The sequence below is a fragment of the Gorilla gorilla genome, chromosome 20, assembly GCF_029281585.2.
Source record: "Gorilla gorilla gorilla isolate KB3781 chromosome 20, NHGRI_mGorGor1-v2.1_pri, whole genome shotgun sequence".
NCBI classification, from domain to species: domain Eukaryota; kingdom Metazoa; phylum Chordata; class Mammalia; order Primates; family Hominidae; genus Gorilla; species Gorilla gorilla.
Window position 1 is genome coordinate 12260549 of NC_073244.2, and position 24058 is coordinate 12284606.

At 56.0% G+C, this 24058-nt stretch overlaps 2 protein-coding genes across 2 annotated transcripts; one reads left to right on the forward strand and one right to left on the reverse strand.

The window, feature by feature from the left end:
- The first annotated feature begins 390 nt into the window (after positions 1–390).
- Positions 391–5637, forward strand: CRB3 (crumbs cell polarity complex component 3). The gene is made up of 6 exons (XM_063702031.1): positions 391–757; positions 2523–2746; positions 2999–3174; positions 3939–4030; positions 4886–5029; positions 5371–5637. The coding sequence occupies exons 3-6, from the start codon at positions 3093–3095 to the stop codon at positions 5440–5442; spliced, it is 390 nt and encodes a 129-aa protein (XP_063558101.1). The 5' UTR covers positions 391–757; positions 2523–2746; positions 2999–3092; the 3' UTR covers positions 5443–5637.
- Positions 5638–5905: 268 nt separating this feature from the next.
- Positions 5906–23015, reverse strand: DENND1C (DENN domain containing 1C). The gene is made up of 23 exons (XM_004059843.5): positions 22882–23015; positions 21142–21206; positions 21014–21057; positions 20824–20873; positions 17664–17783; positions 17510–17579; positions 16091–16171; positions 15931–15996; positions 15787–15840; positions 15570–15680; positions 14548–14648; positions 14417–14462; positions 14195–14296; positions 13985–14110; positions 11604–11708; positions 10121–10211; positions 9980–10020; positions 9016–9087; positions 8329–8373; positions 7266–7373; positions 6998–7065; positions 6654–6861; positions 5906–6538 (listed from the first exon to the last, which is right to left on the reverse strand). Exons 1-23 carry the CDS (start codon positions 22896–22898, stop codon positions 5924–5926), a joined length of 2406 nt encoding a protein of 801 aa, XP_004059891.2. The 5' UTR covers positions 22899–23015; the 3' UTR covers positions 5906–5923.
- Positions 23016–24058: the final 1043 nt, after the last annotated feature.

The window sequence follows — 24058 nt, forward strand, 5'->3', positions numbered from 1 at the left end:
GGGGTTCACCTGGGGACCAGGCTGGTCTCGAACACCTGACCTCAGATTATCCTCCCGCTTCAGCCTCCCAAAGTGCTGGGATTACAGGCGTGAGTCTCCGCGCCCGGCCTGGCCTAATTATTCTTTAATCATCACTCGTCACCCAAGGGTCCTCAGGAGGGGGTCTTGTTATTATCATCATCCTTTATCCAAAGATACAGCATTGGCCGGTCTTGGTGGCTTAGGCCTCTAATTCTAGCAATTTGAGAGGCCGAGATGGGAGGATTGCTTGGGGTCAGGAGTTTGAGACCGGCCTGGGCAATATAGCAAGATCCCCAACTCTACAAATAATAATAATAATAATTAAGTTTTTTAAAAAGGAAAGAAAACAAAGATGCAGTCGTGAGGGCATATTTAGTTCACGCCCAGCCTCTGCCTAGACAGGTGTGCTGGAACAGGTGCGCCCCAGACAAATGAATCTCTTCTAAGAGGCTCCCCAGCAGAAGTTTTCATTTACAGTTGTTCCTTGCAGGTGCCATACAGCATGGAGTGATACAGAGGTTTTTTTCCATGTAAGTGCCCCTAAATAGGTGTTTTCCCACAGATACATTCTTGACAGGTGGGCCTCAGTATATGTGAGCCCCTGCCCTGATGGTTTTACCCACAGATGTGTGTCAATGTGAGTGTGCCCCGTGCAGATGTTCCAAGTTCTTCCCCTCACTTGAGCTCAACTCCATACAGGTGCTCCTCCTACAAGGTGCTTTCTCTTACCTCACAGGTATGTTTCTGAACAGGTTTCCCTCCACCCATGAATGCATTCTACAGTCTCCCGCCCCGTAGGTGTGTTTCAGTTAAGTATACACCCATCTGGGTATGTTTCCATACAACCGAGTCCCATACAGGTTTACGTAAATGCAGGTGTGTCTCATACAGGTATTTACAAGACACTGACACCCGGGAATTCCCCAATACAAGTGCTGTACATTTCATAGGTGAGCCATGCAGATATGTTCCTAAAACAGGTCTATTCCACATCACAGCGCCTTAGTTAGCTGTTTGTGATGATAATGCAGGCGTGTTCTATAGAGATACTGTCCACCCTGGTGGTATGTATCCATTTGGTTATATTTCTTTTCTTTTCTTTTTTTGACAGAGTCTTGCTCTGTCACCCAGGCTAGAGTGCAGTAGCGTGATCTCGGCTCACTGCAACCTCCGCCTCCAGGGTTCAAGCGATTCTCCTGCCTCAGCCTCCCAAGTAGCTAGGATTACAGGCGCCCACTACTATGCCAGCTAATTTTTGTATATTTTTTAGTAGAGACGGGGATTTCACCATCTTGACTAGGCTGGTCTCGAACTCGTGACCTCGTGATCCACCTGCCTCGGCCTCCCAAAGTGCTAGGATTACAGGCGTGGGCCACCATGCCCAGCCTTGGCTATATTTCTTATAGCTGTGATTCAATGCAGATTTTTTTTTTTTTATGAGATGGAGTTTCACTCTTGTCACCCAGGGTGGAGTGCAATGGTGCAATCCCGGCTCACTGCAACCTCTGTCTCCTAAGTTCAAGCAATTCTCCTGCCTCAGCGCCCCCCGAGTAGCTGAGATTACAGGCACCTGCCACCACACCCAGCTAATTTTTGTATTTTTAGTAGAGACAAGGTTTCACCATGTTGGGCAGGCTGGTCTGGTTTCGAACTCCTGACGTCAGGTGATCCTCCTGCCTAGGCCTCTCAAAGTACTGGGATTACAGGCGTGAGCCGCCGCACCCGGCCATCTGTTTTCTGTATGTTTTTATATGTGAACACTCGTGCAGTTGTCTTCTGTACAGGTTTGGTTCCACACAGGTGTTTACCATACAGGTGTTTTTTTGTTTTTAAAATTTTTTTAGAGACAGGGTCTCACTTTGTCACCCAGGCTGGAGTACAGTGGTACAATCATAGCTCACTCACTGTAACCTCCACTCCTGGGCCCAATCGATCCTCCCACCTCAGCCTCCCAAGTAGCTGGGGCTACAGGTGCGTGCCATCACATCCGGCTAATTCTTATTTTTTGTAAATATGGGGCCTCCGTCTGTGGGCCAGGCTGATCTCGAACTCCTGGCCTCAAGTGATTCTCTTACTTCGGCCTTTCAAAGCGCTGGGATTACAGGATCACGCCACCGCCCCCGGCTTATTTTCTTCTTTTTATTTATTTGTTTATTTATTTATTTATTTTTTGTAGACAATGAGGCCTCGCTGTGTTGCCCAGGCTGGTCTCGGACTCCTGGCCTCAAGCAATCCTCTTGCCTCGGCCTCTCAAAGTGTTGGGATTACAGGCGTGAGCCATTGCTCCTGGGCAGGTATTTTTTCTCACTAAGCGCTCCCCATCCAAGTCTGCCCTAGGCAGGAGTGCCTAGTGCACGGGTACATACATACCCCGTGCGTCTCCACACCTGTGCGCTCCCACAGATATGCTCGCAATGCAGGTGTAAGGTCCCCCTCACATCTGCGCGCTTCCGCGGTCTCCCTCCCCGCATCCCCATTAAGGGACTGGGGTCCCGTTACAGGTGCGCCCACAGCGCGGCCCCGCCCCCTTCTTGACTCCGCCCTCTCAGCGAGGCTCAGGTGCACAAGCCGGAAGTGCGCTCTCCCAGGTGAGTGACTAAACTTTCCGGGTCACGTGAGCGGGCGGAGCCGGTGGGGTCGGACCCACAGAACGACCGACGGACCGAGGGTTCGAGGGAGGGACACGGACCAGGAACCTGAGCTAGGTCAAAGACGCCCGGGCCAGGTAGGAAGGCAGGACGCACCGCTAGGCCTGCCCCCTCGCCCTTCCACCCTGCCCGTCCCGTCCCGTCCCGTCCCCTTCCTTTCCCCAGCCTAGGAACGCGCTCCTGGGAGTTAATCTTTAATCGCTGACCTCTGGCGGCTGGGGCGGGGCGGGACTCATGGGTGCCCTGGCGCCAGTTGTCTCTCCTGTGGGCCTGCGCCGGGGTCCCGACCCCGATCCCAACGCCTGGGCCTCTCCTTCTCCTGTCCCCAGGTGCCCCGTCGCAGGTGCCCCTGGCCGGAGATGCGGTAGGAGGGGCGAGCGCGAGAAGCCCCTTCCTCGGCGCTGCCAACCCGCCACCCAGCCCATGGCGAACCCCGGGCTGGGGCTGCTTCTGGCGCTGGGCCTGCCGTTCCTGCTGGCCCGCTGGGGCCGAGCCTGGGGGCAAAGTAGGTACCAGCTGAGAGCGCTGGGGGGGGAGGGGTCTGGATTCCTGGATCTCTGCTGGGGACGTGGCTTAGAAGCGCTGGGTATCTGGGGCGCAGAGAGGGTCAAGAATTGGGGAGCGGGGAAGAAATACCTTGGGGAAGGGTCTACAGGGTTAGGGCTCCGGGGGATTAAGATTTCTAGTTTCTTCCTTGGACACTGGGAGTTGGTTTAGGAGACCTGAGTTCCCCAGCGAGGTGGAATTGTGCGTTGGAGTGGGAGCTCCTAAGTAGGACTTGGGGGGAGGTAAGGGCTGCGTACCTGAGTCTTGGTATAGTGCAGGTGTTTTTGGGTGAACTGGGAGCTGGGAGGAGGCCTGCCGAGCCGGGTCGACCCGGTTGGCTGAAGGTGTAGACCCCAGCCATTCAGTCTTAGATTTGTTTTGGGAGCCTGTGGGGAGGTGTGAGTCAGACACTCCAGGGAAAAGCTAGGCCCGCCCAGATCCTTAAGGGCCCAGGGCCGAGAGGTGAGTAGGGGAGGGTTGGACTTCCGGACACCCTACTGGGCTCTGTGGGACTGGGTGGGGGGGGGGGTGTCCTGGGGAGCAAACACCCGAGGGACAGGTCTTACCTGCAAGGCACCCACCATCTCTGTGCGAATGAAAGGCAGAGTTTGAATTGGGACCTGCTAGGGGGAGGTGAAGGGGAATGCCCAAAGCAGGTGCAGATGGGCGGGGATGGGAGAGAAAGATGGAGACTGAGTTATTCTCTGCCTTCACCCTCCACAGTACAGACCGCTTCTGCAAATGAGGATAGCACTGTTTTGCCTTCATCCACCAGCTCCAGCTCCAGCTCCAGCTCCAGCTCCGATGGCAACCTGGTGAGTTGGAGGTATATGTGAGAAGATGGCAGCAAGGATGTTATCCAGGGGTCACACATATAGCATGTAGAGAGGACTAGACACCCCCTCCCCCCAGAGGTGGCAGGTCAAGGTGGCTTTGGAGAGCTCTAAGTAGGAGAGACCTGAAGTCTTAGACCAAGAAGACTGGCACACCCTGGAGGGAGTGGGCAGGAATACCGTAGCTGTCAGATGTGTGGGCTCAGGAATTCCATATGCCTCTCAGGTGGGTGGGGGAGCAAGGAGCTCAGACTTGGTAGATGTGATGAAAGCAGGAGTCCCGGCCGGGCGCGGTGGCTCATGCCTGTAATCCTAACACCTTGGGAGGCTGAGGCAGGCAAATCATGAGGTCAGGAGTTTGAAACCAGCACGGCCAACATGGTGAAACCCTGTCTCTACTAAAAATACAAAAAATTAGCCAGGCGGGGTGGCACACGCCTGTAATCCCAGCTACTTGGGAGGCTGAGGCAGGGAGAATCGCTTGAGCCCAGGAGGCGGAGGTTGCAGTGAGCCGAGATTGTGACACTGCACTCCAGCCTGGGCAACAGAGCAAGACTCGGTCTCAAAAAAAAAAAAAAAAAAAAGCCGGAGTCCCATACATGGCAGGTGCTTGCGAGGGGTGTCCCGGACATGGCAGGTGGTGGGGAGCCTTTGCACCCCAGACAAGGTAGGTAGGGATCCAGGAAGCCCCAGTGTGGGGATCAGATCACCAAAAGTGGCAGATGTGTGTATGTGTGTGTGTGTTGTGGGGTAGGGGGTGATGAGGGGGATGCCATTCAGGTGGAGGTGGACAGGCTACCCAGGCTCAGGTGATTCACACCTGTCCCCTCTCTGCAGCGTCCGGAAGCCACCACTGCTATCATTGTGGTCTTCTCCCTCTTGGCTGCCTTGCTCCTGGCTGTGGGGCTGGCACTGTTGGTGCGGAAGCTTCGGGAGAAGCGGCAGACGGAGGGCACCTACCGGCCCAGTAGCGAGGAGCAGGTGGGTGCCCGCGTGCCACCGACCCCCAACCTCAAGTTGCCGCCGGAAGAGCGGCTCATCTGAACGCTGGGGCGTGCTGCAGCCACCAACACTGCCCAGGACTGCGGGTTGCTGGCTTGTACACCGCAGCTGCCACCGAGACACCAGCCTCTGATGGCTCAGGAGGACTTGTGGGGAGAGGCTGGGGGCACCCACCTGGTGGGCTCTGTGCAGCATGTTGCCTCTGCTTGGCTGTGCCTGCAGCTCAGGGTGCTGGGGCTCGGGACCCACCCCCCTGCTTGCGGAATCAACTTTTCTCTGTGTGTCCAGCAGGCCCCACAACCCCCTCTCCTTTCTTTCAGTTCTCCCATGCAGCCGAGGCCCGGGCCCCTCAGGACTCCAAGGAGACGGTGCAGGGCTGCCTGCCCATCTAGGTCCCCTCTCCTGCATCTGTCTCCCTTCATTGCTGTGTGACCTTGGGGAAAGGCAGTGCCCTCTCTGAGCAGTCAGATCCACCCAGTGCTTAATAGCAGGGAAGAAGGTACTTCAAAGACTCTGCCCCTGAGGTCAAGAGAGGATGGGGCTATTCACTTTTATATATTTATATAAAATTAGTAGTGAGATGTAACAAAAGCTTTATTGGTGTGTTTGAGCTGGTGGGTGCATTAGCTGAGATGGAAGTGACAAATGCCGAGAGGAATTGTAAGGTTGCCAGGATTCTAGAGGACCAGGAGGCTTCCTGGAATTCCATGCTAGGAGCCAGTTAGAGAGGCTGCCCTTGGAGGGACAGAGGTGGGTGGGATGGATTCCCGAGCAGAGTGAGGGCACCAGAGAAATTCACCAGGAAAAAAAACAGCTTTTTTGGGCTCTTGTGGCTTTATTGAGGGACTGGGGTCTCTCCTGGACCCCTGATTCTTAACCCTCAAAGTACTTCTTAAGATCAGTGACTCTGGGCCGGCTGCTGGGCTGGGGCTTTTGCCAGTTGCTGGTGGGTGTAGCAGGGGAATTCAGGGCTCCTGGTTCCTCCTGTGGCTGGAGGTGAGCGTGCTCTGCCAGCAGGGCTTTGGGAGGCTGGGCTCTGGGGTCCTCCAGAGAACTGGGGTCTGAGGAAGGATCAAGGGGCTGGGACGTCCAGGCTATATCAAAGTTGGGCTTTGTGGGGGCCAGAATTTGGGGGCTTTCTGGAGGGCTGGGCTCAGTGGGTGCAGTGGAGAGCCAGGGAGTGGGGTTTTCCTGGGCTGTAGAATCTTCAGCTGCCTTGTAGGAAGGGGTGAGATGAAGAATTAGGGGCTCTGTGAGAGGAGAGGGTTCGGGGTCCCCCCAGATGCTTGGGTCTGCAGAAGCTGTTGAGGACTGGGATGGAGACGTGACTTCTTGGTCGGACTCTGAGGGTATCAGCTGGGACCTGGAGTCCTTTGAAGAGCTGGTGGCATCCAAAGACGAGGCATTTTGCAGGGATGGCAGGGACAGGGGCTGGGGCTCCGGCTCTGGTAGTTTCTTATCGTCTGGTTGCCATCTTGGTATGTTGGGCTAGGTGAGATGGATAGGGAAGTTGTGGCTTTTAGATGGCAGAGGGGCTGGCAAGTTGGATGGACCATTAGGGGAAGACTTGGGGCAGGGTTGGGGGAGTGGGTGAGGCTCTCACCAGGCTGAAGCTGCTGTCCAGGTCTCCTCTGTGACAGCAGTCTAAACTCTGGCTCGGTCTCAGGCTGCCTGCGCTCTTGGCTCCCACACTAAGACTGTCCAGAATCTCGCTCAACAAATCCAGTTCTTCTCCAGACCCCAAGAAGCTGCTGTCCAGAGCTTCTTCTGCCCACGGGCACCCCTCATCCTCAGGGCTCAGTGGGGGTGTCCTGGGTGAGGATGGGCAGCCTCAGATATTTGCCCAAGACCCCCAGCCCTGGTCAGGCTGCTCTGGAGTTTGGGAACCCTCCTCCCCATCAGTCCTGGCCTCCCACTTTCAACACCGCTGTTCCCTTTTTGCCTTACCCCGCCCCTGGGGGCTCGGAAGGTCCCTCTTCCAGCTGGCGTCTCCTGCTGGGGCGAAGGGGCCGGTTCTGCAAAGGGTGGGGGCGATAGGACCTCAGGAGACTGCAGAATCGGGGGGCTGAGGCTTGCTGGAGAAGGGTGAGTGTGAAGTGGGTGCCACATATTAGGGGAGTTGAAGAAGGAGGTGAGATGTCTGGATGGGGACTGGGATGGGTGGAGAATTCAGTGATAATTCCAGGTGTGTGCATGGGGGGAGGGGCGCTCTCACCTTTCCAAAGTGCTGAGTGATTGGGAGGCGTTGCTGCAGGCGCTCTGAGCGGCTGGTGAGGGCTGGGGCCCTCAGAGAGCCCCCCCTCTGCAGGACAGAGTCCCCATCCTAGGAAGAGAAGAGTGAACTGGGAACCTCTGCCACAGAGTCTCCCCACCACCCCCTACCACTGGTCTTTAGTTAGTCTTTTTTTTTTTTTTTTTTTGAAATGAAGCTTCACTCATGTTGCCCAGGCTGGAGTGCAGTGGTGCCATCTCGGCTCACTGCAACCTCTGACTCCCAGGTTCAAGCGATTCTCGTGCCTCAGCTTCCCAAGTAGCTGGAATTACAGGCGTGCGCCACCATACCCAGCTAATTCTGTATTTTAGTAGAGATGGGGTTTCACCATGTTGGTCAGGCTGGTCTAGAACTCCTGACCTCAAGTGATCCACCTGCCTCGGCCTCCCAAAGTGGTCGGATTACAGTCATGCAGGCATGAGTCACCACACCCAGCCAGTCTTCCTTTTTTTTTTTTTGAGACAGAGTCTCCCTCTATCACCCAGGCTGGAGTGCAGTGGCACGATCCCAGCTCACTACCCTCCATCTCCTGGGTTCCAGCAATATTCGTGCCTCAGCCTCCTGAGTAGCTAGGATTACAGGTGCCCACCACCACACCCGGCTAATTTTTGTATTTTTTGTCATAGAGACGGGGTATCCCCATGTTGGCCAGGCTGGTCTCAAACTCCTGACCTCAAGTGATCCACCCTCCTCGGCCTCCCAAAGTGCTGGGGTTACAGGCATGAGCCACCGTGCCCAGCCACAGTCTTCTTTTTTTTGAGACAGGGTCTCTCTGTCACCCAGGCTGGTGTACAGAGGCGCTATCTCAGCTTACTGCAACCTCTGCCTTCTAGACTCAAGTAATCCATATTCAGATAATTTTTAAATATTTTTTTGTAGAGACAAGGCCCCACTATATTGCCCAAGCTGGTCTCAAACTCCTGGGCTCAAGCAATCCTCCTGCCTCGGCCTCCCAAAGTGCTGGGATTACAGGGGTGAGCCACTGCACCCGGCCGGTTGATCTTACCTTATACATTAGAAGGCTCTGCACCCCCTTCAAGCCACTCTTAGCCTATAAAGGAGTGGAGAGAGAATTACCCAAGGGTGGTGGGATCCTGGGCATTTGAGAGCTCAGCCTTCTGTCCCCTAAGATAGCTTTATTTTGCCATCTGCATGTCTCAAATATGTTCACCACCCCCCATACACCACCTAAGAAGTCAATGCAAACTTTCACCCCTTTGACTAATATAAAATGAGTATTCCTGGAGGAAGTCATCCCCAAAGAAAATGGGGAGTGGCAAAGCAACAGGGCAAAGTGTTCCTGTTTCAAATCGGTGAAGAACAAAATCGCACGGACAATTTTGATCTGCAAAAATTGGCCCCAGGAAACTTCTGAGCTTGGGAGAAAAAAGGCAGAACCTGGAACTGCAGCATCCAAGGACAAAGAATGTTTGCCAGCAAATCTTGGCTGTCAATTTTAAAGGGGCGGGGGTGGGGGGTGGGGGTAGGATTCCAACAAAAATGAGTATAATAAATAAAAAATAAAAGGGGGAAGAGTTGTTAATGGTTTAACTGCTGGTTCAGTTCTGATTAAATCATTTGTGTTTAAAGTGTCTGCCAGGGTCAAAATACTCCATCCTTGGGAGGTCAAAGTGTCCTCTGTCCCCTCCCCCTCGTCACCCCAGCAAGAGTGGCCTGTCCAGCTCAGCCTCACCGAGCGGTACATGTTCTTGACGGCTGGTTGGGTCTTGGCCTTGACTGAGTGCAGGAGGGCACCACCACCTTTCTGTGGGAGAGAAGATACCAAGGGGGAGAGGCTAGGGCCAGACCCCACCTCCCCATCCCAGGTTGTGTGATACCAATCAGGCCCCTTTCCCTCTCTGAGTCTCCATTTTTTCACCTCTATAAATGAACATGATCGTAGTCATGACCCTACCTGGTGACTTGCGGAATTAAATTAATCCAATGAGACACACTTAAGTGTTTTGTTTTTGTTTTTGTTTTTTTTTTGAGATGGAGTCTCAAAGAACAGAGTTTTTTTTTTTTTTTTGCTGAGATGCAGTCTCGCTCTGTTACCCAGGCTGGAATGTAGTGGTGCCATCTTGGCTCACTGCAACCTCCACCTCCCTGGTTCAAGCGATTCTCCTGCCTCAGCTTCCCGAGTAGCTGGGACTACAGGCGCCTGCCATCACACCCGGCTAATTTTTGTATTTTTAGTAGAGATAGAGTTTCACCATGTTGGCCAGGATGGTCTCGATCTCCTGACCTTGTGATCCGCCCGCCTCAGCCTCAAACTCCTGACCTCAGGCAATTCGACTGCCTCAGCCTCCCAAAGTGCTGGGATTACAGGCATGAGCCACCGTGCCCAGGCAATAAAGTGGTTTTTGAGACAGGGTCTTGCTCTGTCACCCAGGCTGGAGTGCAGTGGCATGATCTCAGCTCACTACAACTTCCACCTCCTGGGGCTCAAGCCATCCTTCCACCTTAGCCTCCCGAGTAGCTGGGACTACCGCTACACCTAGCGAATTTTTTTTTTTTCAGTAGAGATGGGGTTTCGTCGTGTTGCCCTAGCCGGTCTCAAACTTCTGGTCTCAGCAATCCTTCTATCTCCACCTCCTAATGTGTTGGGATTACAGGCCTAAGCCAACGCCCACGGCCTATTGTTCTGGTGGTCTTACCTTCAGATTGTCGGCCCAGAGCTGATAGGATCGAAGAGCCCCTGGGGTAAGGAGAGAGTGTGGTGGTCACCGAAGGCTGGCTGAGGCTGGGGGTGCTGGTGGAGGGTAGTGGGGGACCCAGGGGCTGGACTCAGGGCTCACCTGAGGAGGCCCCGCAGCCAGTGATCTCCTGCTCGAATTGATCTGAGAAGCCATCCCCCTTGTTGAGCTTCTCCAGCCGGGCTTCGATGAACTGGGGTGGGGGACAGTAAATGAGAAACAGCAGGAGACACATCTGAATGCCAGCACTTCGAAACCTGCCTGCTGTCAAGATGTAGAAGCCATCTCTGGCCTCCAACCTGCCCACCCCCAAGCACCTGGGAAACTGGAGCCCACTTTATTTTTTATTTTTATTTTTTGAGATGGAGTCGCTCTGTCACCCAGGCTGGAGTGCAGTGGCGTGATCTCGGCTCACTGCAACCTCCGCCTCCCGGGTTTAAGTGATTCTCCTGCCTCAGCCTCCCAAGTAGCTGGGATTACAGGCACGCACCACCATGCCCAGCTAACTTTTATATTGTTTGTAGAGACAGGGTTTCCCCATGTTGGCCAGGCTGGTTTTGAACTCCTGACCTCAGGTGATCCGTCTGCCTTGGGCTCCCAAAATGCTGGGATTACAGGCGTAAGCCACTGTCCCTGGCCCGGAGCCCACTTTAGAAACCAGAGATCCTACCTTCTCCTCCCTCCCCGAGTCAGGACCTGTCCCCAGGGACCAAGCCCTGCCCCTTTCAGGGACCCAGAAATTGATTTCTGCCCCCTCTAGAACTACCCACCTGCTCTCATTGAATCAAGAGTAGGTGGACCCCATCTTTAGGGATCTTGTGGTCCAAGCTACCTTCTCCCAGGGGCCTAGAATTCCAGCCCTATGTGCCACCCCACCCCCCCACCCATATCCCTAGGACTCAGGAAATCCTGGGATTTCACAGTCAGGACCCGTCCCCTCTGGAGTCCAGCTTGGACTGCCACCCCAGTCCCAGAAAGACACCTGCTTAGGGACCTGCGAAGTTGGTCCCACCCTGACTTCCCTCAGGGACCTAGGAGTAGGTCTTGTCCCCCAGGAACCCAGGAGGTGGGGGCTCCCATGTTTTTGTTTTGTTTTGTTTTGTTTGAGACGGAGTCTCGCTCTATCATCCAGGCTGGAGTGCAGTGGTGTGATCTCAGCTCACTGCAACGTCTGCCTCCCGGGTTCAAACGATTCTCCTGCCTCAGCCTCCTGAGTAGCTGGGATTATAGGCGCACGCCACCATGCCCAGCTAATTTTCGTATTTTTAGTAGAGATGGGGTTTCACCATATTGGTAGGGCTGGTCTCGAACTCCTGACCTCCTGATCCGCCTGCCTCGGCCTCCCAAAGTGCTGGGATTACAGGCATGAGCCACTGTGCCCGGCTGGGGGCTCCCATCTTTAGGAATCCAGGAGTTCAGTCCTTCCCCACTTGGGAACCCTGGAGTAGGGGATCCTGCTGGACTGTCTCCAGCTATACCCTCAGGGACCCAGGAGTCTGCCCTCAACCCTGCCAGTTCAGACAAGCCCTCGGGGACTCAGCAGTCCACCTCCAGTACCAGCTGGACCCTCAGGGCTCTGGCATACCTGTTTGAACAGCTGCAGGTGCACAGCCCGCCGGTGGAAGGCCTGCAGAGGTGCCCCAGGCTTCTGGGCCAAGAAGGCTTCCTCACTGAAGGTCACTGGCTGGCCCTGGAAGAAACGTTGGAGTTCTGAGCTCCCTGGGGTGCTCCTGGCCCTCCCTCATTCTACTATATATTTACGTAGCAAACATTGATTAGGCACTTGCTGTGTGTCTGATCCTGTGTGGGGCCTCATGGATGGCAGGGAGGACTTAAGCTGTTTTTTTGTTTGTTTGTTTGTTTTGTTTTTTGAGACAGAGTCTTGCTCTGTCGCCAGGCTGGAATGCAGTGGCGTGATCTCAGCTCACTGCAACCTCTGCCTCCAGGGTTCAAGCGATTCTCCTGCCTCAGCCTCTTGAGTAGCTGGGACTACAGGCACGTGCCACCATGTCCAGCTAATTTTTGTATTTTTAGTAGAGACTGGGTTTCCCCATGTTGGCCAGGTTGGTCTTGATCTCTTGACCTCGTGATCCACCCACCTCGGCCTCCCAAAGTGCTGAGATTACAGATGTGAGCCACCGCGCCCAGCCCTGTTTTTTTTTTTTTCTTTTTTCATTTCTTTTTTTGAGTCAGGGTCTCACTCTGTCACCCGTGCTGGAGTGCAGTGGTATGATCTTGGTTCACTGCAACCTCTGCCTCCTGAGCTCAAGCGATCCTCCCACCTCAGCCTCTCAAGTAGCTGGGACCACAGGTGCACGCCACTATGCCTGGCTAATTTTTGTAGTTTTTGTAGAGACGGGGTCTCACTATGTTTCCCAGGCTGGTCCAAACTCCTGGGCTCAAGCAATCCACACACCTTGGCCTCTCAAAGGTGTGAGTCACCGACCCGGCTGATTTAAGCATTTATCTCGAGTAAGGTGGAAGCCTGGGAAGGGTGTGGGCGGGGGGGTGGGGGGTGGGAAATGATCTGACTCGGGTGTTCACAGGTGACCTCTGGCCACTGCAGGGAGGACAGACTCTGGGAGATAAAGCAGAAGGCTGCTTGCAGGAGGCTGGGCGCGGTGGATCACACCTGTAATTTCAGCACTCTGGGAAGAGGAGGTGGATGGATCACCTGAGGTCTGGAGTTTGAGACCAGCCTGGCTAACATGGTGAAACCCCATCTGTACGAAAAATACAAAAAATTAGCCAATGTGGTGGTGCATGCCTGTAATCCAAGCTATTCAGGAGGCTGAGGCAGGAGAATTGCTTGAACCCGGGAGGTGGAGGTTGCAGTGAGCCGAGATTGTGCCACTGCACTCCAGCCTGGGCAAGAGAGCGAGACTCTGTCTCAAGAAAAAGAAAAAAAAAAAAAAGAAGAAGACTGCTTGCGGGGGAGTCCCAGTTTTTGGGAGAGATCAGTGCATTAATTTTAGGCAAACAATGAAAGGGTCCAGGCCAGGATGGAGACAGAGGAAGTGGGTGGTCTGTGTGCAGATTCAGGATGCAGAGATGACAAAAACGTCAGATGCTCAAGTGATACTGGAACCCCGCAATGATTTTACAGATTGGTTGTGAAAAACGGGGGAGGGGGCTTCAGAGATCAAGGCCCTGGCTTCAACATTCACCCACCGTGGGACTTCTCCAAAGCCTTGGTTTCCTCATATGGAAAATGGGACTATCACAGTATCCATCTCAAAATGTTATGAGCATTAAATGAGATAATAGCAGTAGTAGGAGCTAGCATTTATTGAGTGCTTGCTGTATGTCAGGTACGATTCAAAGGGCTGGGAAGATGCTGATTCACTGATTCTAATATCCTTTTGGGTGGCACTATTGGGGTCCCATTTTACAGAGGGGCAAACAGAGGCACAAAGTAAGCACTCCATTCATGCTACCTATCATTATTATTTTTTAATTAAAAAAAAAATAGAAACGGTGGCCGGGCATGGTGGCTCACACCTGTAATCCCAGAACTTTGGGAGCCTGATGCAGGCAGATCACCTGAGGTCAGGAGTTCAAGACCAGCCTGGCCAACATGGAGAAACCCCGTTTTTACTAAAACTACAAAAATTAGCTGGGCATGGTGGTGCGCACCTGCAGTCCCAGCTACTTGGGAGTCTGAGGCAGGAGAATTGCTTGAACCCGGGAGGCACTCCAGCCTGGGCAACAGAGTGAAACTCCGTCTCAAAAACAAACAAACAACAAACAAACAAACCAACAACAACAACAAATGGGAGGGGTCTCACTGTGTTGCCCAGGCTGGTCTTGAACTTCTGGGCTCAAGCAATTCTGCCATCTCGGCCTCCCAAAGTGTTGGGATTACAGGCGTGAGCCACTGTGTCCGGCCATCTACTGTACCTATCGTTATATTGCGATTCATTCAGGAACCCATGAGACCTCTCCCGCAGCGTCCCCGCTGCTCACCGGGCTGCAGACGAGTGCGTCGCGGTACCCCCCGAAGAGCAGGGCCTGGGCTTTGAGGAAGAGACGGGACACCCCTTCCCCGGGGGCCAGGGCGACCTTCCTGAGCCGGAGCCTCAGCAGGGACACCTGAAGCACAAGGGAGTGGCCCTGAGTGGGCAGGTGTGGGGCCCTCGCCTCCCGGGGCAGGAAGGTGGGAGGGGCAACACTGACCACGTCTGGAGGCAGCGCCTGCACGTCGTTGAAGGTTGTCTCCAAGGTATTGGCGTCCACGTTCAGCACCACGACGTCCTCCAGGGCTTTTTCTCGTACTCTCTGCGGAAAAGCGGGGCCGGCCGCTCAGAGCCCGGGAGTCCTTGGCAGAGGAGGGCATCTGGGGATGTAGAGGGAGGGGGAACCCTCACGTCCCCGTCGTCTGGGTAGATCCGCGCTCACCTCGGCGAGACTGGCGTGCACTCCAATGAGGTAGGGCATGGGCGCGCTGCGGACCGAGGGGACGGGGTCATGCAGGCACCGCCCCCAGGGCCTGCCCCCAGGCCCTGCCCCTCCCAGCTGCCCTCGCTCACCAGCAGTAGTCCAGCAGGTGTGGGGGCAGCGTGGGGATCAGCACATGCTCCCAGCGCATGGGGTACAGGAGCGCGCAGGACGCGTGGACGCACGAGGTCAGCTGGGGAGCGATGGCGGGGCGTGGAGTCAGGGCCTGGACCCTCTAGCGCGAGGGTCTCTTCCAGCTGCATTTCCCACGTCCCCAGTCTCCTGTTCCCCCTCCCCATCCACTGCTGGATAATGAGTGACAACTCGAACCCCTTTAGAAATCATGTGGAGACCAGGAATTTGGCCACTTACAGTGCTTTAAGCGGGTGAAGCTAGGACTCATACCGTCCTGATCCCTCTCTGTAAGGGGCGCAGTTAATAGGCAACACCCCTGAGTCTTCCCCCATGCAGGTAGAGCAAGGACTGAGCCTCCACTGACTCCACCCCGAAAGAGGTGGAGCTATGACGTTGACCGCCCTTGTCCCGCCCCTAGGGGTGGAGTCAAGACATAACCCCACCCAAAGAGGTGGAGCCGGAATGCAATCATTTGGCCCCGCCCCTAGGGGTGGAGCCAGTCTCCTCTTCCGTCTTTGACCTTGGGTTTCAGGGTCCCTGGGAGTGTGGGTCTCTAGTTTTTTGGGCCCCTTGTTATCTGAGTCCCTGTGTTCCTAGGTCCCTGGGTATTCGGGTCCCTGGGTCCTCAGATCTCTGAGTCCCTGAGTCCCTGGGTCCCTGCGTCCCTGGATTCCCATGTGTATAAGTCCCTAGTTCTCAGTGTCCCTGAGGGTCCGGAGGGGTGGAGCCAGACGTGTTGCGGCCCATAGTGGGTGGAGCCTGAGCACAGTACTCCCAAAAATGAGGAGCTGCAGCGCAGCCCCCTCCCACGAGGGCGGGGCCAGAGTTCAACTCTCCAAGACCTTCGAAGGGGCGGGGCCAGGACTTCGCCCTCAGGTCTTGCGCAGCAGGGTTAGAGCCAGGAATCAGCCCCGTTGTCCCGCCCCCCGGGGCGGAGCCAGGCCCTGCTCCCATCCCGGCCCGGCGGACCCCGCCTCACGGTGCTGAGTTTGCTGGCGGTGAGCAGGACTCTTCTCTCGGCCAGGAGCGCCGCGAACAGCCCCACGATGTTCTCGTCAGTCACGGCCACCACCAGCTCCGTTAGGTTCCTCTGAGGATCAGAGAGTCGCGCTGGGCGTGGACGGGTCCCTGGATCTTGCATCCCCGGTCCGGGTTTCGGGACCTGTTCTCACCCCCAGAGACCCCTCCCCACTCACGTTCTCAGGGATGGATGGCAGGCGGCCGGAGTCCGGGGCCACGAAGCAGGAAAGCTGGTGGGGGTATTGGCAGGGGGATCAATCAGTCAGGAGGCTGGCCTCACCTGGACCCCCGACCTTCCAGGGTCCCCAAGCCCCGCTCACCGGCTTGCTATTCCCCCGGGTAGGGGGTGGGATACCCTGCCCGCTGGAGACCGTCACTCCGCTGCCCTGGGGAAGAGGCACGACTCTGTGGTCATCATGGCTGCGACGCAGCCTTCCCATCCAGCTAAGGTCCAGCGCCCAGGGAATGGGAGCTACTCACCAGCTCAAGCCCCACTGAGGCCTGGGGCCCAGACAGGGACTGCTGAAACAGATTTTGAAGAAGTTCCTCTGCCTCGGTGACCTGGGTGGGACGTGGAGGGGCGGGGGTGGCTGAGCCAGATGTGGGGATTGGGGATTCTGAGGGCTATGACTAAGCTTGAGTGGTCTGGGAGGAGCCAAGGGCTCAGGTCAGTCCTGGGAGGTTTTTTTTTTCTTTCTTTAAAAGAAATAATAATAATAATAATAATAATAATAATAATAATAATAATAGAGACAAGGTCTCCCTATGTTGCCCAGGCTGGTCTTGAACTCCTGGGCTCAAGGGATCCTCCTGCTTCGGCCTCCCAAAGGGCTACAATTACAGGCGTGAGCCACCGCGCCCGGCTTTTTTAATTTTTTAATTTAAATTTTTCCTTGTAGGCCGGGCGCAGTGGCTCGCGCCTGTAATCCCAACCCTTTGGGAGGCTGAGGCGTGCGGATCACCTGAGGCCAGGAGTCCGTGACCAGCCTGGCCAACATAGTGAAAACACGTCTCTGTTAAAAGTACAAAAAAAAAAAAAAATTAGCCGGGCTGGTGGGCCGCGCCTATAGTCCCAGCTACTTGGGAGACTGAGGCGGAAGAATCGCCTGAACCCGGAATGCGGAGGTTGCAGTGAGGCGGGATCGCACCACCGCACTCCAGCCTGGGCGACAGAGGAAGACTCCATCTAAAAGAAAAATTTTTTTTTCTTGAGACAGGGTCTTGCTCTGTCGCCCAGGCTGGAGTGCAGTGCTGCGATCATAGCTCACTATGGCTTCGAACTCCTGGGCTCAGTTGATCCTCCCACCTTACTCTCCTGAGTAGCTGGGACCACAGGTGTGCGCCACCACGCCTGGCTAATTTTTTTTGTTTGTTTGAGACGGAGTTTCGCTCTTGTTGCCCAAGCTGGAGTGCAATGGTGCGATCTCGGCTCACTGCCATTTCCGCCTCCCGGGTTCAAGCGATTCTCCTGCCGCAGCCTCTGAGCAGCTGGGATTACAGGCGTGTGCCACGACGCCCGGCTAATGTTTTTTTTTTTTTTTTTTGTATTTTTAGTAGAGACGGGGATTCACCATGTCGGTCAGGCCAGTCTCGAACTCCTGACCTCAGGTGATCCGCTCGCCTTGTCCTCCCAAAGTGCTGGGATTACAGGCGTGAGCCACCGCACTTGGCCAATTATTTTTTATATTTTGTAGAGACGGGGGTCTCACTATGTTGCCCAGCTGGTCTCGAACTCCTGGGCTCAAGGGATCCTCCCACCTCGGCCTCCCAAAATGCTGGGACTACAGGTGTGACACAGTGTGCCCTGCCAAGCCTGGGAGATCTGAGAGGGAGGGGTTGGGAGGTTGAGGGGGGTGGGGGCTGGGACTCCCACAGGAGTGAGAGAGGGGCTGGTCTCACTTGGTCCTGGGCTAGGAGGTCTCCCACTGTGTTCAGTAGCTTGTAAAACACCTCGAACCAAGGCAGGTGGCTGTGGAGAGAGGAGACAGGTTCCACGAAGTGTCCCTAGGCCTCGGCCTTTCCCATCCCCCCCTCCAACCCCCATATCCCGCACCTGAGGATGCAGAGACAGCTCTGGGTACCCGCCCGCAGGCGGCAGAAACCAAATCTGCGGTTGCCGGCAAGGTCTGTGAGGGCGAAGGTGAAATGCTGCACAGCGGGGCTGGGGGGCTCCCTGGAGTGGGAAGGGCTGTTAGAGAGACCTGGACATCCCAGCCGTCTGAGGATGTCCCCCCTCCCCAGCAAAGCTCCTAGGACCCTGAGTGTATGGGTCTCTAGTTGTCAGGATCCCTGAAGGTCTGGATCCCTGGGTCTCAGAATCCCTGGGTCCCTGGATCTCTGGGTCCCTGGATCTCTGGGTCCCTGAGTCCCTGGGTCCCTGAGTCCCTGAGTTCCTGGGTCCCTGAGTCCCTGAGTCCCTGGGTCCCTGGGTCCCTGGGTCCCTGAGTCCCTGAGTCCCTGGGTCCCTGGGTCCCTGGGTCCCTGAGTCCCTGAGTCCCTGGATCTCTGGGTCCCTGAGTCCCTGGGTCCCTGGATCTCTGGGTCCCTGAATCTCTGGGTTCCTGGATCTCTGGGTTTCTGGATCTCTGGGTCCCTGAGTCCCTGAGTCCCTGGGTCCCTGGGTCCCTGAATCTCTGGGTCCCTGAATCTCTGGGTCCCTGAGTCCCTGGGTCCCTGAGTCCCTGAGTCCCTGAGTCCCTGGATCTCTGGGTCCCTGAGTCCCTGGGTCCCTGGATCTCTGGGTCCCTGAATCTCTGGGTTCCTGAATCTCTGGGTCCCTGAGTCCCTGGGTCCCTGAATCTCTGGGTCCCTGGATCTCTGGGTTTCTGGATCTCTGGGTCCCTGAGTCCCTGGGTCCCTGGGTCCCTGAGTCCCTGAGTCCCTGGGTCCCTGAATCTCTGGGTCCCTGGATCTCTGGGTCCCTGGGTCCCTGGATCTCTGGGTCCCTGGGTCCCTGAGTCCCTGAGTCCCTGAGTCCCTGGGTCCCTGAATCTCTGGGTCCCTGGATCTCTGGGTCCCTGGGTCCCTGAGTCCCTGAGTCCCTGGGTCCCTGGGTCCCTGGGTCCCTGGGTCCCTGAGTCCCTGGGTCCCTGGATCTCTGGGTCCCTGGATCTCTGGGTTCCTGGATCTCTGGGTCCCTGGATCTCTGGGTCCCTGGATCTCTGGGTTCCTGGATCTCTGGGTCCCTGGGTTCCTCAGTCCCTGGATCTCTGGGTTTCTGGATCTCTGGGTCCCTGAGTCCCTGGGTCCCTGGGTCCCTGAGTCCCTGAGTCCCTGGGTCCCTGAGTCCCTGAGTCCCTGGGTCCCTGAATCTCTGGGTCCCTGGATCTCTGGGTCCCTGGGTCCCTGGGTCCCTGAGTCCCTGAGTCCCTGAGTCCCTGGGTCCCTGGGTCCCTGAGTCCCTGGGTCCCTGGATCTCTGGGTCCCTGGATCTCTGGGTCCCTGAGTCCCTGGGTCCCTGGGTCCCTGAGTCCCTGGGTCCCTGAATCTCTGGGTTCCTGGATCTCTGGGTCCCTGGATCTCTGGGTTCCTGGATCTCTGGGTCCCTGGATCTCTGGGTCCCTGGATCTCTGGGTTCCTGGATCTCTGGGTCCCTGGATCTCTGGGTCCCTGGATCTCTGGGTTTCTGGATCTCTGGGTCCCTGAGTCCCTGGGTCCTTGAGTCCCTAGGTCCCTGGGTTCCTCAGTCCCTGGATCTCTGGGTTTCTGGATCTCTGGGTCCTTGAATCCCTGAGTCCCTGGGTTCCTGAGTCCCTGAGTCCCTGAGTCCCTGGTCCCTGTGTCCCTGAGTCCCTATGTCCCTGAGTTTCTGAGTCTCTGGGTTACTAAGTCCCTGAACCTTGTGTTCCTGTGTCCCTAAGTCCCTGATTCCCTGAGTCTCTGGGTCCTTGGGTCCCTGGGTTCCTGAGTCCCTGAATCTGTAGTCCCTGTGTCCCTGAGTCTCTGTGTCCCTGTGTCCCTGAGTCCCTGGGTCCCTGGGTTTCTGATTCCCTGGGTCCCTGGGTCCCTGAATCTGTAGTCCCTGTGTCCCTGAGTCTCTGTGTCCCTGTGTCCCTGAGTCCCTGGGTCCCTGGGTTTCTGAGTCCCTGGGTCCCTGGGTCCCTGAATCTGTAGTCCCTGTGTCCCTGAGTCTCCGTGTCCCTGTGTCCCTGAGTCCCTGGGTCCCTGGGTCCCTGAGTCCCTGAGTCCCTGTGTCCCTGAGTCCCTGGGTCCCTGTGTCCCTGAGTCCCTGAGTCCCTGTGTCCCTGAGTCCCTGAATCCCTGTGTCCCTATGTCCCTGAGTCCCTGGGTCCCTGTGTCCCTGAGTCCCTGAGTCCCTGTGTCCCTGAGTCCCTGAATCCCTGTGTCCCTGAGTCCCTGAGTCCCTGAGTTCCTGAGTCCCTGAATCCCTGTGTCCCTGAGTCCCTGTGTCCCTGTGTCCCTGAGTCCCTGAATCCCTGAATCCCTGTGTCCCTGAGTCCCTGTGTCCCTGTGTCCCTGTGTCCCTAAGTCCCTGTGTCCCTGTGTCCCTGAATCCCTGAGTCCCTGGGTCCCTGTGTCCCTGAGTCCCTGAGTCCCTGTGTCCCTGTGTCCCTGAGTCCCTGAATCCCTGTGTCCCTGTGTCCCTGAGTCCCTGTGTCCCTGTGTCCCTGAGTCCCTGAGTCCCTGGGTCCCTGTGTCCCTGAGTCCCTGAGTCCCTGTGTCCCTGAGTTCCTGAGTCCCTGGGTCCCTGGGTTCCTGAGTCCCTGTGTCCCTGTGTCCCTGAGTCCCTGTGTCCCTGAGTCCCTGTGTCCCTGAGTCCCTGGGTCCCTGTGTCCCTGAGTCTCTGAGTCCCTGTGTCCCTGTGTCCCTGAGTCCCTGAATCCCTGTGTCCCTGAGTCCCTGTGTCCCTGAGTTCCTGAGTCCCTGGGTCCCTGGGTTCCTGAGTCCCTGTGTCCCTGTGTCCCTGAGTCCCTGAGTCCCTGTGTCCCTGAGTCCCTGAGTCCCTGTGTCCCTGAGTCCCTGGGTCCCTGGGTTCCTGAGTCCCTAGATCTCTGGGTCCCTGAGTGTCTGAGTCCCTGGATGCTAATGTATATAGGTCCCTAGTTCTCAGGGTCCCTGAGTGTCTGAGTCTCTGAGTCTCAGGGTCCTTGAGTGTATGGGTTTCCAGATGTCTGAGTCTCTAGGTGTTGAGTCCTTGGGGCCCCTGAGAGATCTGAGTCCCTGAGTCCTTGGATCTCCCCGCCCTTCCGTACCTTTCCACATCAAAAGGGAAGCAGAATTTAGGCACCATCTGCATAGCTTCCTGGAGGTGAAGAAAAGCGCAGACTGCTTGGCCACTGAGGTCGGGCACCACCTCCCTGGGCTCCAGGTCCAAGAAACCAAGTCCCCTCCCCCTGGGAGACTGGCCCTCGCCCTGGGGGAGCAAGGAGCCAGCCTGAATACCTGGTCCCTGAAGTCTGGAGGGAACTGCCGCAGGATGGGGGGATCTGTAGAAGAGAGCACGTCTCTAAGTTCAGCGACCCAGGCCCACCCTCCCCTCCCACTCCCTCACTCCCAGGCTCCCAACTTACCCTCCTGCAGGGAGGCAGGGCAGGCCGCTTCGAAGAACCAATCAAACACGGCAGGGGAGCCCCCTCTGTGGGATGCAGAAGGGGTCCAGAGACTTGCTTCTATGCATGTGTAGTTGTGTCTGCCACTTTGCACACAAGTGTGGTTGTGTGTGCGTGTGCCACAAGGTGCGTCGGCATGTGCATGACTCTGGGGGTTTGCGGCTGTGAGTGTGTGGTTGTGTGAGGCTGTGTGTGCAGCAGTGTTAATTGCGCACACAAGTACAGGATGGAGTGAGAAAGTGTGACTGTGTGTGTGTGGCTGTGTATGATTGTGTGTGGCTGAGTGCATGGCTTTTGTGAGCAGGCAGTGTGTGTGTGATCCTGTCTGCTGTCTGCCTGAAAAGATGAGACTGTCCCCTATATCTGTGGCGTGAGACTGCACAGATATGCAGGACAGCCCGTGCAGTCCCAAGCTAAGTGAATTACATCTCTCTCTCTCTCTATATATATATCCATCTGTCTGTCTGTCTGTCTGTCTGTCTGTCTGTCTATCCATCCATCCATCCATCCACCCACCCACCCACCTATCCATCCATCCATCCATCCATCCATCCATCCATCCATCCATCCATCCATCTATCTATCTATCTATCTATCTATCTATCTATCTATCTATCTATCTATCTATCCGTCTATCTATTTTTTTGAGATGGAGTTTTGCTTTGTCACCCAGGCTGGAGTGCAGTGGCATGATCTTGGCTCACTGCAACCTCCACCCCACAGGTTCAAGTGATTCTCCTGCCTCAGCCTCCCTGTAGCTGGGATTACAGGTGCCCGCCACCACGCCCAGCTAATTTTCATATTTTTAGTAGAGACAGGGTTTCACATACTGGCCAGGCTGTTCTCAAACTCCTGACCTCAGGTGATCTGCCCGCCTCAGCCTCCCAAATTGCTGGGATTACAGGCTTGAGTCACTGCATCTAGCCATGCCATCTATATTTTCTTGTATAGATGTGAGTGTGTGTGCCCGAGCAAGTGAATGAGATCTATAGTTTCCTGTACAGCTGTGAGTGTCACTGGGTAACCGTGTGGGATCCTTGTGGGCTGTCTGTGTGTCTCTGTGTGTGAGACCCCATAGAACCCTCGTGGCTGATCCCACATGTCTCATCAGAGAAAGGAGGGCAGGATACCTAGGTACTTACTGTAAGCCCTGCAATCTCTGCTTTCCTCCTCTGCCCCCATATCAAGCAGAAGAGGCAGCCTTGGGCTCAAGGAGAGAGACAGGGAGATCTGGAGGGAGATCAGCTGCACACACACTGTCCCGCCCAGTTGCACACACAGTCCCCACCATGGGTACCCCAGCACTTCACCCTCATGCCGACACAAATCACACACGATCACCCACTCATACCAACACCCAGCCTCCCCTCTGCCCTGATCATCCGCCCTGTGGACCCCTTGAAGCCATCACTCAGACATACCGAGGACAAAGCTTAGAGGGGTACATGCATTCACAGAGCTATAGACATAATCACAGGAGCTGGATAGAGAGAGAGAGAGAGAGAGAGAGGAGGGGACTGAGAGTGGCCTGTCCCAGAGTGGAGGTCATAGCGGAGGCCCACAGAGTATCTGATTCCAGCCACCTGCCCCGGCAGGTCACTGCACCTCCCGGGCCTGTTCCAGCCCCAGTTCCCCTCTGCCCCGGCTCAGGCCTGGCCCGGGAATCTTGTACCAGAGAATGAGGGATGGGGTGGCTCTTACTCAGCTCTGGATTCCATGGTCCCTGCAGGGCCAGCCCAGCGGGGCCCTCTCCCCAGGGGTCCTGGGGGCCTGTGTATGCTGGGCCCCAAGCCGGCTCAGCTTCCTGTGTGGCTGAGAGAGGAAGTTTAACGGGTGACGTCCCCGGACAGAGGCCCTGCCCCCACCCCCGTGAGAAACCCAGGCATCCTGCCTGCTAATTATGTTGGGGATGGGTGGGCAATAAGTGGTCAGCCTGGGAAGGCAGACCCCCAGCTCCGTCCCCGCCAGGCTGGACTGTGTCTGGTTCCCCCCATCGTGCCTGGGCCCTCATCTCTCCTTCCCCGCTCCGCAGCAGCCAAGATTCACAGTCTGTCTATTAATAAAATGCCTCCCCGTCTCTTTAACTCTTCTTTCCCTTGGTCCATTTGGCCTGGACGGTCACTGGTGGACCACCAGAGGGAGCCACCTGTAAAGTGGACGGTGGGGGAGGCCAGGGATGGGGACAAAGAGCACGAAGTACAGGCACAGGGATGGACAGACAGACACAGACACAGACAGTTACACACTCAGGAAGTCACCAGCACAGACAAACCGAGTGCAGAAGAGCCAGAGACAACAGACATGGAGAGATAGGGAGTCCTACAGCCGGATCATAGTCCCAGGCTGGGCACAGTGGCTCACGCCTATAATCCCAGCACTTTGAGAGGCCAAGGTGGGAGGATTGCTTGAGCCCAGGAGTTCGAGACCAGCCTGGGAAACATGGCGAAACCCCGTGTCTACCAAAAGCTACAAAAATTATAGCTGGCGGTGGTGGCACGCACCTGTAGTCCCAGCTTACTCAGGAGGCTGAGTCAGGAGGATCACCTGAGCCTGGGGAGTTTGAGGCCATAGTGAACCAAGATTGCACTACTGTACTCCAGCCTGAGCAACAAAGTGAGATCCTGTTAAAAAAAAAAAACAACAACAAAACAACAACTTAGTCACAGTTACACACCCATTGTGCGCAGAAAGACAAGGTAGGCGGGTCACTTGAGGTCAGGAGTTTGCAACCAGCCTGGCCAACATGGTGAAACCCTGTCTCTAATTAAAAAAAAATACAGGCCGGGTGTGGTGGCTCACATCTGTAATCCCAGCACTTTGGGAGGCAGGTGGATCACGAGGTCAGGAGTTCGAGACCAGCCTGGCCAAGATGGTGAAA